The following is a 16,129-nucleotide window of genomic DNA, read 5'->3' as shown; positions in this document are numbered from 1 at the left end:
CTTTTCGGTGGCGTGGAGGATGTGCGCTGTGAGCAGTTGGGTTGCCTGTTCGACGTGTAGGTGTCTTATAGACGCGTAGTGTAGTTTGGATGTCTCTGTAAATGTATTCCACTTAGCTGTTGCGTCATTGAACCAGTTCTGGGAAGATGGACTGCCTGGGCCTTTACCCATATATGTTAGTGAGGTGGGGGATTGGTCACTACCATATGGGTACGTGCCCACACCCCAATCAAGACATGAAAAGAGAGCTGCAGATCTCATAGCCAGGTTGGTTGTCCCCGACACGAGGTAGTACCATGCCCGAACCGCTGGCAGTTGTAACAGTGACGCGAAGTCGGGATGTACGCTCGGGCGGAGCACCGGATGAAGCCTGCTTTAATGGATTCCAGAAGTGCGGAGTGGTTGAATGTTAAGATTATATGCTTTGCGTGGATTTCCTGTGTCGCGACCGGCGCAGAGTCAACCAGCCGCGACAGCATTTGGGCTGGAACTGATTTTTATTTCTCCAGGGCGAGCGCACGCGAGCGTGCGCCTCGTGGTTCCGCGTTCTTCGTCGCCGTCGACTCGGTGCGGGGGACCTGCACCGCTGCAGGGCTCCCCCCGTAGAACCGGGGGCCGTTGTGTAAGCCCACGTGACAGTTTTCGATATTTGAAGGTGCAAATTCGTGGGCATGGTTGTTGAGGCGGGGAAGGTCTGGCTGCGTCAGAGAGAGGTGACGTATGCGGGCTTTACCCGGTCAGCGGCGACGACGTCTTTGTGGTTGTTGGTGTCGAGGGTGAAAGTCTTCGGTTGCCGCTCGATGACGCGGTATGGGAAATCGAAAGCGGGAGTGAGGGGTTGACGGGCAGCGTCGCTGCGCACGAACACGTGAGTGCAGGAAAAAAGGTCCTGGCTCACGAAGACGGAGTGGTCTCTGCTCTGTCGAGGAAGCACGGGGGGCAGGATTTGCTCGAAAAAGCGACGGAGGTCAGCCACGTAACCGGCGGGGTACGAAGGTCCATCGGCAGGCGGAGGTGGGAGGAAGTCGCCCGGGAGACGAAGAGGGCAGCCGTACACCAGCTGGGCTGATGTGCAACCCAGGTCAGTCTTAAAAGCCGAGGGTAGTCCGAGCAAGATGAAGGGAAGGTGGTCGGCCCCAAAGTTTCCTTGGCTCGTAGGTGGTGAGAGCTGCCTTGAGTTGGCGGTGTAAACGTTCCACCATCCAGTTGGCGGACGGATGGTAGCAGGTGGTGTGTATGTGGTGTACTCCCAGGATGGCAGCGAGAGCGTTGAACAGGGCGGTTTGAAATTGACGCCCGCTATCAGTGGTGACAACAGCAGGGCAGCCGAAACGGGACACCCAACCACCAACAAATGCTTTGGCCACTGTTTCCTCCGTGATATCAGGGATCGGGATTGCCTCTGGACAGCGCGGGAAGTGGTCCACTCAGGTCAATAAGTAGGTGGCGCATCGCGACGGTGGCAGGGGCAGACCAGGTCAATGTGCACGTGCGCGAAACGGCTGTCCGGTGGATGGAATGGCGAGGCAGGAGTGACTGTGTGCCTTGTTACCTTGACACGTTGGCACTGGAGGCAGGTGCGTGCCCACCGGCGGACATCGGCATTCATGGAGGGCCAGAACCAGCGAGCTGTGACGAGGTGTTCAGTTGCTGGGATGCCGGGGTGACTCTTGCCGTGCAGGGCGTCGAAAACGGCTCTGACGAAGCGCCGGGGGAACAAAAGGCCGGAAGACGCCGGTTGATGTCTCGCATGTGATTGTGGCTTCGGTAAACGGAAACGGCACATCTGTGAAAGTCAGCGTGAAAGTGTCAGAGCGGCGTTGCTGTAGCTCAGTGTCTTGTTGCTGTGCAGAAGCAAGCTCTTCCATGGGAATCGGCTGGGGTGAAAACGACAGGGCTTCCACGCAAGATAGCGCGTCAGCAGCAGTGTTGATCGGGCCGCTGACATGGCGGAGAACGACAATAAACTCCGAGACGAAGGAGAGGTGACGGATCTAACGCCACGAGAACGAGCTGTGGCTGCGCTGGAAGACGAACGTCAGGGGCTTGTGATTCGTAAGAATGTGGAAGTCCCTGCCTTCCAGGCAATGCCGCAAATGTTTAATGGCAAGGTAGACCGCCAGTGACTCGCACCCGAAGGTGCTGTAACGTTTCAGCCTCTGGGAGTAGAAACGAAGTGGTTGCCAACCGGAGACGAAGTGCTCAACCACAGCACCAACAGCCACGCTGGAGGCGTCGGTGATAAGGCGAAGTTGAGCGTCAGAAACGGGGTGTATAAGCATGGCAGCGTCGGCCTTTCTCGCAGCATAAAAGGTGGACGCTGCTTGCTCGCTCCACTCGAAGTGCTCCGAAGGTCTTGTCTTGGGGGCCAGTAGATCAGTGAGGGATTGGACCAGTTCGGCAATTTGGGAATGAACCGCCGGTAGAAGTTTAGCAAGAATTCTCTCAGCTTCTTAATTTAAGTTGGCTGTGGAAAGTCCTGGATGGCCTTCACCTTCGTGTCGAGAGGTCTGACGCCTTGTAGAGTGACCAAGTGGCCCAGGAACTCGCTGGTCTGCAGGCTGAAGACGCACTTTTTGGGGTTGATGACGAAACCATATTCGTCAAGCCGAGGGAAAAGGGCTCGCAAGTGAACTTTGTGCTCGGATGGTGATGAGCTTGCGATGGAGAGGTCGTCAAGGTAGGCAAAGACAAAATTTAAACCGTGGGTAACCTCGTCGATGGCACGTTGAAAGGTCTGGGTGACGTTACGCAGGCCGATGGGCATGCGGACATATTCGAAGAAACCGAATGGTGTAATGATGGCAGTCTTCGGTATGTCTGCTGGCTCCACAGGTATATGGTAATAGGCTTTGACCAAGTCCACCTTGCTGAATGTCTTGCAGCCTGCCAGATTCGTGGTGAAGTCCTGAAAATGCGGGAGCGGGTACCGGTCCGGAACGGGGATCGCGTGAAGGACATGGTAGTCACCGCATGGCCTCCAGTCACGGGGGTCCTTTTTGGGTACCATATGCACAGCTGACGCGTAATTGCATGAGGATGGACGGACAATTCCCAGTTCTAGCATGTGCTCGAACTCTCGACGAGCAATGGCATAACGCGATCCGGCGAGACGACGCGCTCGAGCGAAGACAGGGAGTCCCTTCGTGACGATGTGGGGGGTGATGGTGTGCTTCACTGGGGACTCCCCCGTGTGGGGTCTTGGGATGGCGGGAAAATCTGCAAGTATCTTCTCGTACGCGGAAGATGGCACAAAGGCTCGAAGTACGGTCGCTGTTGCAGAGGAGAGAGGCTCGTCGTCATGTCCACGAGGCGTCTAGAGTGCACGTCCACGGCCAGGTTCTAGAAATTCCAGGAAATCAGCACCGAGAATGGGCTGCTGGATGTCGGCAATTGTGAAAAGCTACCGGAAGGTGCGACGTAGGCCAAAATTGACTGTGAACAACCCCTGGCCGTATGTTTTGGTCGGCTAGTTGTTGTCGGCGAATAATGGTGAGGTCATTTCTCGGCGTCGTTGGTCTAGCGAAGAGGCCGGTATGTCGCTGACCTCTGCTCCTGTATCGATCAAGAAGCGGTGGCCAGCAACCTTGTCTGTGACGTAGAAGAGGCGGCTGACTGCGTGACCGGGTTCACTTGCCGCCGTCAGTGTCCGGTCTTCTAGTGTCCCGTCCATGAGCAAGGCCGGCTGCACTTGCGGGTGGCAGCGCCGAAGGTACGATAATACCAACAGATGCCCGAAGGGTCAGGCTCACCACGCGTTACGGAGAAGCGATGCTGAGAAAGGGACGGGGATGCGGAGTACCGTCGGTCGCGGGATGCACGTCGGCGTCGGTGCAAGAGAGGTGCGAGGGATGACAGCTGATGGCTCATTTAATCAATGCGGCTCTCAAGTCGACCAAGCCTGGAGTCGTCTCTCGCAGTGGAGGGTCTATCGGTGACTGCGGCGATGCTTGGGGACCGGGAATAGTCCGCGATGCGGTCAGCCAGTTCCGCGAGTTGGTCAAGTGGCATGTCAGCGGCTGCCGCAAGTACCAATACCATGTTCCGTGGGAGGCGTTGAAGGAAGAGCTGCCGAAGAAGTGGATTGTTGAAGTCCTGGCCATGCTCGCCCAATAGCTGCCGCATGCAATGTAGCAGCTTCGAGTGTCGCCTGTCGCTGAGCTCCTCGGTGTTCAGAAGCTGCTGCAGCCTGCTGCGCTCCGACTCCGACTTGCGTTGGATGATCGCTGCGTTTAGGTGGTCGTACAGCGCAACAGGATGTGGGGCATCGAGGAGGTCGGAAAGCTCGTCCGCGATGCTGCCTGGCAAGGAGGTCACGAGGCTGTTGTATTTCGTCTTCTAGCTAGTGATGCGATGCAGACGAAAACGCGCTTCAAATTGCGTGAACCATTTTCGCGGGTTCCGAGTCCAAAACGGGGGTAGAGCAGTGCTGTGCACAGCCGGGGTTGTAGTATGAGTAGGCGGAGCTGCTTTGTGATCACCGCCGGGCTGTATTTGGCCCGAAGAATCCGGCGAGGCCGAATGATCCGATATGGCGCGGTCAGAAGAGGTGAGTTCGGTCCACGTCACCAATTCATTTCGTGACCGGCGCAGAGTCAACCAGCCGCGACAGCGTTTGGGCTCGAACTGATTTTTATTACTCCAGCGCGAGCGCACGTTAGCGTGCGCCTTGTGGTTCCGCCTTCGTCGTCGTCGACTCGGCGCGGCGGACCTGCGCCGCTACACCTGATTATCTTGTCTGATATTAATACACCTCACTGCAGTTAGGCCTTGATCTGTCACGTCTTCCAGCAGATCGGCTTCGGTCTTATCTATTAAATCTGTCACATAAATCACCCCCTAAGAGCTGTGGAGGCTATGGAGGGGTGTGACTCTGATGTCCAAATCTGCCATGCGGGTTTGGGTCTGGAGGTTAGTGGCTTGTTGCTGAGTGTTGACATTGAATAACACTTCAACGGTACGGAGGTTCTTAGCATCGAACTATTTTTAGAGGATGCCTTCCAGGAATTTAGTGATCAGGAATCAGGACTTGGAAGAAACAGGGTTTGTTAGTCAATTGCCTCGACAACCAAGAATCGAGGATAATTGTTAGGTTTCAGAATGTTGATGGTTGGAAGGGATGGGAGATGGGAAGTAAACTTCGGTTCGGCACCTTACCGACCACTTTTTGAGGGGGGTTTTGATTAATCCATGTGGCGTAGGAAAAAGCAAAAACGGGGGGCACTTTCTTCGTCAATCTTACCCTTACAGCTGAAGAGGTCCCGGAACTGCCTGCCTGGTTAACAGACAGGGAGCCCACCCACCGGAGGTGGACCTGGGCTCCGACGGCCACCGTTTGTTGTTTCTTACCCTTAACCTTTAAACACATCACCATGGTAGGTTACAGCTTATGTTGAGGGGCTCGGGGTTCGCGGTATCGCCAATACCGTCACCAAGATTGTTCAAGGTGCCCCGTGCGGGGAAACTGTGGACTCGAGCAGCGCAGAGGAAAGGAGCAGTTGTCGGTCAATGGGAGATGCCTTCGTCCTGCAGTGGACGTGAGTAGGGTGATGATGATGTTGATGATTTCTTAAAGACAGGCACTGTTGTTTTGTAGGCCTCAAGAAAAACTACTTTGTGATTCAAACATTTTATTTATTCACATGGCTACGACAAGTGTCCTACAGCCCGTTTGTCGGCTGCACATATCTACCGCTGAAGATGTGGAAAATCTTCACAGTGACGACGCGAAATGCAATATGGTAGAATTAGGCAAATGCAATCCATGCCGCATTGATTTGTTGCACATGTATCACTGATACGTGCAGCCGTAACACAACAGTCTTAATCCTATAAAAACGACCACACATACTTGTCGCCATTTTATGACAGCTGCTTGCATGCACTGTTGCCTATAACATTTGTAGTAACATAATAAACCTGTTACAAATGATGAATATGGGAAGGGACGAGATTGATCGGGACACGGAAAAAATAGGCGACCTCGTGAGGTGAGAGTGAGTTGCTTTTGTAGTGTTTTCTGAGCAGTGCTGCCAACCAGCTTGTTAAATTTCTGGTGCACATTGGACAAGTCGACATGAAATTGGTACGAGAGCTTGTGTCAAAGAACAACCATTTGAAGTTTGTAGAGGTATGACTGGTGCTGTATCAATATATAGAGAAGTGTTTTTGTTTTTTCATGCAGTACAGGGACAGTAAATGGTGTTTCAGAGCTAAATGAGCAGCTGTAAAGGGCACGAACAACTGAACTATGATTTGTGAGAACTCTAAGTATCGCATTCTGATTCGCATTTCTTGCCATGATGAAATGTTGCCTCGATAAGGACTGGCAATCAAGTTAAAGCGTTGGAACCAAAGCAAGAAACTAAACTGCCCAGGTGCTGTTCGTGTTAGGAGCTTATTTTATGCTAATGCGCAAATGTCTTTTACTACCACATTCAAAGCTTAATGAATATAAAGCACTGATAAATCACATATTGTCTTCAAAATACATCAATCAAGCTATGTTAAAGCGAACTATGTCGTCTTGGTCTCGCAGTATCATTTGTGACAGCAGCTTGAGCGTAAAATAGACAATAATTAGCGCCTAAGGCAGTTTGGCAAGCCTTCTCAACATATGGCCTGGTTAGTTTTAGAGATGTGGCCAACCACGATAAGGCTTGAGCTCGGTTTTGAAAGTCCGCATGTCTCGAAACACTGAAGAGGACAGGAAATGGGAGACCGTTTATGGGAAGAGGAAGAGTGATGAGCCGGCGCTGCTTCCAACGATTTTTCAAGTGGATTGTGCTACGTTGACAAAATGGGCTGCACGTCAGACAGAGCACTGGAAGTTTTACTTCATTAAGCTTGCATGCCAACATTCCACACGGGCATGAATTGTGCCTTCTTTCATACTTTTAGGCGATCACTGCTGCAGACCCGCTAAAAACATTGCGCTGAGTTCTTTGCAGCGAACAGAGCTGCAAATCTCTGCAGTTCTATTACAGCGATGAAACGGTGAGACTGGCAGTTTCATTGGTGGCCGCATATGACCACATTCAGAGCAGTTGTACCGGATCACTGTGATATCTACGCAGCCATGAACCATTTGTGGAACCGTTCACAGCGATACAGACGCTTGGCTATGCACGGGTGTTGGTAAACAAAAATAAAGCTGCGAAATTCAATGAGGGTGAGATCACTTTCTTTTTGATAGTATGTGGTAAGTTAAAGCACTTATGGCGGGCAGAAAGTGCCCTAGTAATATTTGTGAAAACTGAATGTCCCATTGTGTCCTTTTCAATGTGCGGTGTATCTAGGACTAATAATTTAGGAGGTCCAATGTGTGATAGTTGGCAACATTATACGTCAAAAATTATTCATGCTTTAAAATTAGACAGCACAATGAATACTGCGTTGGCAGGTCACAGACAAAGTCATAAGAGAACAATTGGCACAATGATCGCAATGCTCACAAATGTTTGTTGGTAGGCTGGGAGACAGACAAATGACGTGCATGGAAGTTAGAGGAGTTTTCAGTCCGTTTGATACGCTTCAAATTCTGTGAATCAACCGAAAACTTACGTACTCTTACCTTGATTAACAGCAAAAAAAGAAAGAAAAAAGATATGGCGCCACTAGGGCGACCAACCATCATATTATTAATGAAGTACTCGAAGATAAATAATGCTGGTGACTCAAGCCTCCTGGAATTTCTGCTCCTGTGGGGGCAGAAATTCAATGTGGTATTCCTAGCTCATGCTTTCGATAACTTTGCTCACACACTATTGTAGATATTTTGCAATGTTATACCAGCTTTCTGCAGTGATACTGTTGGTTCTCCTCAAATTGTGGTCCATTTTGCACTGGAATATTGTGCAGAAACAGGGCAACTGTGTTTTACCCCAATGAAGGTTACTATAATTGTTTCACAAGGGCGGTGTAGGTGGTAAATAATTTGAAACTTCAGCCAGGGGTATTGGTACAGAAGGGCAGAGAATGAGGGTTCCTCTAAACATTTTGATTGTTTCAGTCTTTGCACTCCAAGGTCTTACGATCTGTTGCAGTACGATAGAAAGTTTAGTAAGCTGGAAACCATTTATCTTGGAATAAAATCACCCACAAACGCACCAAAGCACAAAAGAGACAACCACTAACCCTTGTCTTTTTTCTCCTGTGTTGCTTTTGTTTTGCGCTTTAAGCCCGGGCAAATCTTATAATCGGTTGCACCTCCCATAACTTCTTTTTTCTTAAGCGTTTGAAAGATGTTGTGAAAGCTGAAAAATTCCAAATAATTTTCTGGACACGGCCGTTGTACGAAAAAAAAGACTGTACAATATACATGATATATAGCCAACATATTTGTCCAGTTATTTCACTCTAAACAGGCTAAGTTATCAGGTTGAAGAGGTGCTGTACAAGAACCATTTAACTCAGTGCAGCGAAGTTGGTACCTACACTTAAAATTTGCGGCAGGTGGGCTTCCCTACAACACTCCAAAACGACCAATCATCGTGACCAAATGTGCAAATTTACCCGACGCGGTGGCTCAGTTGCTAAGGCGTTGTGCTGCTGAGCACGAGGTCGCGGGTTCGATTCCCGGCCGCGGCGGTCGCTTTGCTGATGGAGGCGAAAAGCAAAAACGCCCGTGTGTTCGAGATTTCGGCGCACGTTAAAGATCCCCAGGTGGTCAAAATTAATCCGGAGCCCTCCACTACGGCGCGCCTCATCACCAGCGTTGCGTCGGCGCGTTAAACCCTACAATCAATCAATCAATCAAATGTGCAAATTTAGCGAATGCAGAGGTCCAGCGTGCGATTAGAGAAAGAAATAGTATCTGCGCTGTGACAACTGCGCAGATGCACGCCTTGCGCCGTTTTCACCGCGCAGATACTATATTTTGCTCTAATCGCCTTCTGGCCTCATTCGAGAAATTAGCACATTTGGACACGATGATTGGCTGTTCTGGAGTGTTGTGATGAAGCCCACCTGCGGCGATTTGTAAGAGTGTAATGGATGAAATGGAAGGTTTAGATCAGATACCATAATTTTTTACATGAAAGTGCCTAATAATGACATCGATATTGGGACACTGAGGAAATACGGGATAGAGTGAGCTTTCATTAGGCTAATGCACAACAATAAGTGCACTCTCATATTTCCCGTTGAAGCCAATTACTGGGTCACATTCACTGGGAATGACCGGGCAAGTTCCGGTCGTGAACCGATGTTCTTCATGCTGAACATGACAGAAGAAGATATGAGACATTCGTTCCTTTCTGTGCAAGGTTTCCTGCACGAAAAAGTATCCACATGCAACAAATGGACCACTTTTCCCAACCGTTGCTGAATCGTGCAAGAGTCGCTGTCCAGAACGATCCAGCGTGGCTCTTCAGGACGCCTGTGAGTGGAAGGAGGGTCCCAGCTGAATTAGCTCTTGCTGGAGGTGTTCCTTCGATTCTCGACAAATATGCTCGCAGTGACGAGCTCCGCCTTCTCCCGAAAGCCCTTTACCCAGTGTGACTTCCGGTCCGAGCTGGCTGCAGCTGTGCCCCCGCCGTTGTTGCCCACCGTGCCGCTGTCACCGGACGGGGATGATGGCAGTGCTGATTTGCAAGGCAGCTGTCGGTACTCGAGGTGGAAGCCCTTGCCTTCGCCGTAGCCATCAGTCATGAACAGTATCCGAATCTCGGGCGAGGGACCATCCGGGAACGGCACCTTGCCTGCGAGTGGCACACAGAAGCGATCAGAAAGGCGCAAGGGAAAGGGAAAAGCGTAACTACGTGCGCTTTACAGTACACGTTTATGTGACCCCCGTAGGCAATCATTTTCAGGATCTGCACGAGGTGGTGCACATACACAAGCTATGGTAATTTTTATTTCTATGAACCACACTGGCTGCGTGGAAGGTTAATACTGCGCTTAGTAGCCTGCCGCCAAGGGGCATGGCCTAACAACAGAAAAGGGGGAGGGGTAAGCGGTGTAGAAAAATACACAAAGTAAAAAACAGGTGCAATCTCTGTCGTGAGGAAACTGCGGAAGAGCAGAAACAACATCATTGGGAGTTATGATGCTTGTGAAGTTTAACGCGCTGACGCTACGCAGGCGATGAGGTGCGTCGTAGTCAAGGCTCCGGAATAATTTTGACCACCTGGGGACCTTTAACGTGCCCCAAAATCTCCAACTTTTGCTTTTTGCCGCCATCAGAAAAGCGGCTCTTGCGGCCGGGAATCGAACCCACGTCCTGAGTCCATAGTTATGAGTGTCGTAAAAATTATGGTTCACATTATTGCAAATGTTGTAAAATAACGGGGTGGCTTGCATTGCTGCTTTAATTTTTTACTACAATTTATGATTTTGCGCCTCTTGCACTGACAGTTTGGGCCGTGCGGTAAAATTCATGCGTTCAGGCAGTTTTAATAAGTATAACAAATGTGAAGCGTGATGAAATGAGTTAATAAATTTATACATAAATGGACTGAAATAACTTGTTAATAAATAAGAGGCGCGCGACGATAAGGTGACAGGATGATAACTGACGGTTCAGCCTTGTTCATATCGACGTTAACGTGGCAAAGCAGTCGCATGCTCAGGTGTACTATTTCACTAAGCTAATGTAAGCATACGTTACGCCCTTCCCTTTTTATAACTGCTCCGCGTCGGCTGGGTGAGCGAGCGCTCAAGGCGGCGTGACGTAACCCTTCGCTCCACGCTAGCTTGGTACGCCGTGGAGCGAGGTTAGCGAATCACGTGAACTGCGCTTCCTTCACAGCCAGTCTCGCTATCCTGCTGCACAGGTACGGATCGAAGGAGGGGAGAGGGTTGGCCACTTTATTCATCGGCGTTGGCAGCCATTGTTGGCCTTGATATAAAGTTGACTTTGCCGAGGAGCGCCTTCTCGCGAGACGGCATATTTGGCATTGACAACCTTAAAACCTTGCAGCCTTAGCGGTGCTGTATTAAAGTAGCTCAAAACGCGAACTGTGCATTGTACTGTGCTCATTTTCCAACCCAGTACAGCGCCGTCGTCTCATGGGGTAGCGCGAAGATACTTCCGGGGTCCACAGAATGTTTCGTAAGAACCCCTCCGCCTCACCATTCTTATTTTCGCTAAAAACTTGTGCAGTATAAAAAGGTGGCTTGACCTCAAAACATGCAAATTCTTTCTGCTTGTCTGCCTATAGCGCGTGCAGTCGCCGCGAAACTCTCGCAGAAGGTAAGATGAGGGCTTAATATTTGTGCGGGCTCTCTTGCGTTTGTTTGCTCTCTTGCACATCACAAAAGCTGCAAAGAAAATGTAGTCAGAGAGCATGCATAAGCGAAGGCATAAGGGCATGCGTTGATGAAAAGGGCTGGTGTACAGGGTACTTTGAGCGCCAGAGCGAATTTCGGTGACGTGCCCTTTTTCTCATCAAACGCCCGTCTGTCAGCACCTGTGCAAGCCCAGGAAGTACCCCAGCACAGACAAATGGTTGAGAGCCACACTCTAGTCTATTTGATAATTTTAAGGGAAGTGAAAAGCACGCAGCTGGCTTCATTCAGAATTTTTGAGCAGGCAATATCGATACAGCACAAAACAAGCGGATACGTAAATAGGTGAATCTTTGAAGCTTTATTTCGTCTCACCTTCTCCTTTTCACAAAAAGAGATCGGGTTTGTTTCTGCATCGATAATGCTGAAGGATGGCAGGCTATTCCTCCTACTTGGTCATTCGTATCGCGGAGACGGTGCTTTTACAGGCGATATTTAAAAGGTAGTCGTGACGTGGGCGGGTGTGAACCAGTGGCGAACCCAGATGGCCCCCTCCCGAGCGCCCCACAAATTAGCACTGTCAGTGTATGCCACCTTTCTGTGAGCTCCTCGCCAAGCTATCCACGGCATCATCCCTTCACGGCATCCTGGAAACACTATGGTGCGGAACTACAGCCCCCTCTTCCCCTTTGCGTTAACAAGCCTATGCATAGGCGAGCTCAAAATTTAGCGTGGAAAGGGCCCACCATAACAAAGTATTAAGGAAGAGTAACCCTCCATCCACCGACCAAACAAAACATCTTGCGCCCTCGTCACACGACCCCTATCACTCCCTATCACTCACGAATGGCCTTGTTGAGGTCGTTGCCGCAGTGGCGCTGCGTCTTGTCGACCTCGAGGTAGTCCTTCATGCATCCGGGTGAGCTCTCGACGTCGAAGTGGTGGAAGTACATCTCCACGTGGCAGTGGCCCGGCACGGGCTCCAGCCGGTACGTGCAGCGCGCGTTCGGCCCGTACGACTGCGGGTAGTTGGGGCTCGACAGCTGGCCGCGGGGCTCGCGCTGGCAGTAGTCGCATAGCGGGTTCGGCGGCGGGGGAGCCACTGCAAAGCGGACAAAGCTTCACTGCGCTTGCCGTTGGACAACTCGAGTTTTAGCGGTCCGTAAAGGAGAGATGCGATTCCATGCATTGCCGTTTTTAGCCTCCGTCCCTGGTATGAAGAGCTATGGTGGCGACTATTTGCTTCAAAGTGAAGCTGCTGCACGGAGGCGTATCCAGATGGGTTTTAGGGGTACCCCTCCTGAACTAGCGCCACGAAACGTATAGAACGTGCCGCCCCCTCCCCCTCCCACACACATACGCATACACTTCCTGGCCGTACTCCAAGGTATTCCCGATTTTACAACAGAGACTGGAGCTTATCTTCGACCGAAATACATCTTACATGCTTAAAAACACGAGCAACTGTTGCTCCTGAGAATCGACATCGATATAGGATATGGAAACATCTTACTTGGAAAACAGAGTGTAAAGCAGGGTCTCAGAGGCCGACATCTATACATGAGCACTGATGAACAACTGGTGCAGGTTTACAGTTGACAATAAATATAATGTGTGACCTAAGCTTGCACCTCTGCGATTATGAGAACAAAAACCAAGATATCGAAGTGAACTGCTTCCTTTTTTGCACAGAAAAAGGATTGATAGTGCCGTAGCAATAGTATCTTAACCCTTTCAACCGACCAGTTACGCAACCTCCCACTGGAAGGGGAACAAATAATGATCAACCCCAAACTCCCAGAGTTGATTAATTTTCTTTGATTTATAGCACTCTTTAGGTCATTATGATGTTTAAGAGGTGGAAGTGTAATGCATCACTGTTCGTATGATTCAACGAAAACCTGTTGAAGTTGCAAGAACGCAGACCGTTGCTACGGTAAATGCGGAGGTTCGTGGGGTTGCAGAAAACAGCGTCAGTGCATCAACCGTGGCACAGAGTTAGACTATATTGTCACAAGAGAGAGAAAGAGAGAGATAGATGGACTCAATAGAAATAGGAGCTTTGTTTATGAACAAGCAGCGCACCAGGTAGAGAGCCAAGAGCTGAGGTAACCTCTTTTTCTTCCACCAAGGAGTCAGTCGGGCCGCTTGGTGGCCCTGCCAAAATCACCTATAGTTAGTGTATACTCCTGCGGCTAATGGCCGTATATAGTGTGGCAATATATGGGCCTGCGAAAAGAATACGGGAATATCTAGGATCAAAGACATGACGATTAAGCTGAGGGTCTTAATTCTGGCCAGCGTAGACTAGAAATTTCAGCATAAGCTGACTGAAAGGGCGAAAGCCGCAGTACGACCCAACAAACTGCCAGAGCAAGAACCAATCTTAGGTACAAATAAGACGTTTTGTCATCCTGTTCCATACCAACTTATCGCACATACGTGTGCAGGGGCCAAGAATGTATTGCCCATTTCATTTCGATTCACAACTTTCCAGTCACGGTGTGCATCCAAGGAATCAAAAGTGTTTCAGGTCATCTGGCGGCCCCGGGCAAGCACTTGGTGCATACACCCCCACGGGACGACCTAGAATGAATATACCGGCGTGCACCATGCATTGAGGGCCTGGTTTCTCCTCTTTTTCCGACTTTGCTCACTGAGACGGTTTGGTTTCGTATTCGATGCACGCGGTGGCTTTATTCTCGAGGAAAGACCAACTGCTGTTTCTTGCTGATACCGAGGTTAATTTTGCCTGTTTCCATCCAATTCAGTAGCAAGATTTCTCATCAGTGCAAATGGCAAGCGAAGCTGAACCCTCTGGCCTTCCGTCGAGAATGAGTGTACAAACCTTTGTCCTGTCCGGGCATCCAGGTGGCCCCGGCGCAGTCCGTCACCTGACGGATCCGAATTGAAAATCCCTGGCGGGGACTGCCCTGGTCCGACCGGAACACGAGCACCTTCTCCGTCTCGGGTTGGTAGAAAGAGAACTTCTCTGCGCAGTCCAAACGAGAGTGGTTAGCTTCACGAGGACTGAACGACGAAATAGTCAGTTGGCAATGCATTTCTGGAGGCAACAGAGCCCATAAGACGGGAAGAAAGGCGCATGCACGCGCACAGACATATCATCTATATCTCTTGCGATGTGTGGGAGGAGACGACATTATATTGTGTGGCTATACAAAGGGTTTACCCGTGTGTTATGGCTGTGTCTATCTTTCTTCACCTTTTATCCCGTGTCTTATGTGCCAGACACCCCTCAAGAATAGCTTGATTCACACCGCGTGCAAAAATAATATTACATCGAATGATAAGCAATATCAACACAATTCCTTAGATAGTTTTTAAAACGAGCATAATATTATTTTTGTACGTTTATATAGGGGGTAAACAGAAAAGGAACCATGAGATTTTTTTTGCCACTTATTAAACATCGTTATGCCAATTTTAGCAGTCATATCGATTCTGTCATACGCTAGATATGCATTCTTGATTGTACGCACGCATTATATTTAGGCGCAGGAAATTTATAACGCGCATATAAATTAATGTATGCTATTCCCCACTCAGCCCCACTCACGGATGCTGTTCTCGGGCAGCGTGCCGCACAGCTTTCGGCCGTCCACTTCGAGGTGCTCGTACTGGCAGTCCGGGTTGTGCTCCATGTGGAAGCGGGAGAAGAGCACCTCGAGAGCGCACGTGGCGCTGTCGTAGCGGCGCACAACGTAGCGGCAGATGGTGCGCGCCGGATACGGGCCCGGGAAGTTGGGGCTCTGCACCGTCATCTCGAGCGCCGTGAACGTCTGGTCGCAGTCGGCCGCCGGACGCGCCGCGCCCTGCCCGGGGCCGGGCCGAGGGTACGGCGATGGACCCGCTGCAGGACCGTGCGAGCTCAACGGCGGCGCAGCGCCGCGCGGAGACCACTCGGCCGCTGCGCGATGCACCACCACACCGCATCAGGCGAGCCCGCCGCGCGCACACACCTGATGATTTTTTTTTATTATGGGGTTTAACGCACGGACGCTACACAGGCGATAAGGCGCGCTGTAGCGGAGGGCTCGGGATTAATTTGGACCATCTGGGGACTTTAACGTGCGCCGAAATTCCGAACACACGGGCGTTTGCTCACACACACTTGTATGTATGTATGTATGTATGTATGTATGTATGTATGTATGTATGTATGTATGTATGTATGTATGTATGTATGTATGTATGTATGTATGTATGTATGTATGTATGTATGTGTGTGTGTGTATGTATGTATGTATGTATGTATGTATGTATGTATGTATGTATGCATGTATGTATGTATGTATGTATGTATGTATGTATGTATGTACTAGCAGTAGTACTCGGCAATGCCCGGGTGAGCCGCTATACTAATAACAATAACGCGTGTAACCCCTGTTCACCTATTTCTGACTTGGCATAGTTAGGTAATTCACAGTGAAATTTGTCCGCAATTACGGACTCCTGCCTGCTGTCAAGGGTCCTCGACCGGAGGCGTGTGGAGACGGGACACGACTGGAACTTGTGTTTTCTTAGAACTCTCCCGAAATAAATTGTTTCAAGGTGGTGCGCTCACACGACTTCTTTCTCATGGGAAGTGCTTGGTGGGTAGAAAGGAGGCATAGGTCGCAGTTATATTATAAATAACATAGACTGTTACGGCGAAGCGCATGGTTGTAGAAACAATGAATAGATGGAGAGAGCTATGCGAACGCGGAAAAATTGAACTGAATTCCACGTCCAAAGAGGTGGAAGACAGAAAATCCCGGTCGCGTCTTTAAACGCGTGTTAGCACGGAATTCAGAAATTCTTTTTGGAGAACTGCATAGGCAGCATTTGTAAGTAAAAACAAATTTGATATACCAACGGGCAGTTTAGTTATTGAGTAATT

General features: G+C 50.0%; 1 protein-coding gene across 1 annotated transcript in view; it reads right to left on the bottom strand.

Annotated features, from left to right (window-relative positions):
* Positions 1–5,681: 5,681 nt before the first annotated feature.
* Positions 5,682–16,129, bottom strand: part of LOC144173392 (uncharacterized) — a 46,645-nt gene continuing 36,197 nt past the window's right edge. The window contains exons 6-9 of the mRNA XM_077701859.1: positions 14,807–15,157; positions 14,078–14,221; positions 12,074–12,331; positions 5,682–9,701 (exon numbers count right to left, since the gene is read on the bottom strand). Coding sequence (XP_077557985.1) covers positions 9,409–9,701; positions 12,074–12,331; positions 14,078–14,221; positions 14,807–15,157 — 1,046 coding nt within the window. The 3' untranslated portion in view covers positions 5,682–9,408. The remainder of the gene's footprint in view (positions 9,702–12,073; positions 12,332–14,077; positions 14,222–14,806; positions 15,158–16,129) is intronic.

The sequence above is a fragment of the Haemaphysalis longicornis genome, unplaced genomic scaffold (genome assembly GCF_048455015.1).
Source record: "Haemaphysalis longicornis isolate Haplotype H1 unplaced genomic scaffold, Haemaphysalis longicornis Haplotype H1 scaffold_1, whole genome shotgun sequence".
Taxonomy (NCBI): Eukaryota; Metazoa; Arthropoda; class Arachnida; order Ixodida; family Ixodidae; genus Haemaphysalis; species Haemaphysalis longicornis.
Note: the sequence above shows the minus strand (reverse complement) of the source record. Positions and strands in the feature narration are given on the sequence as shown.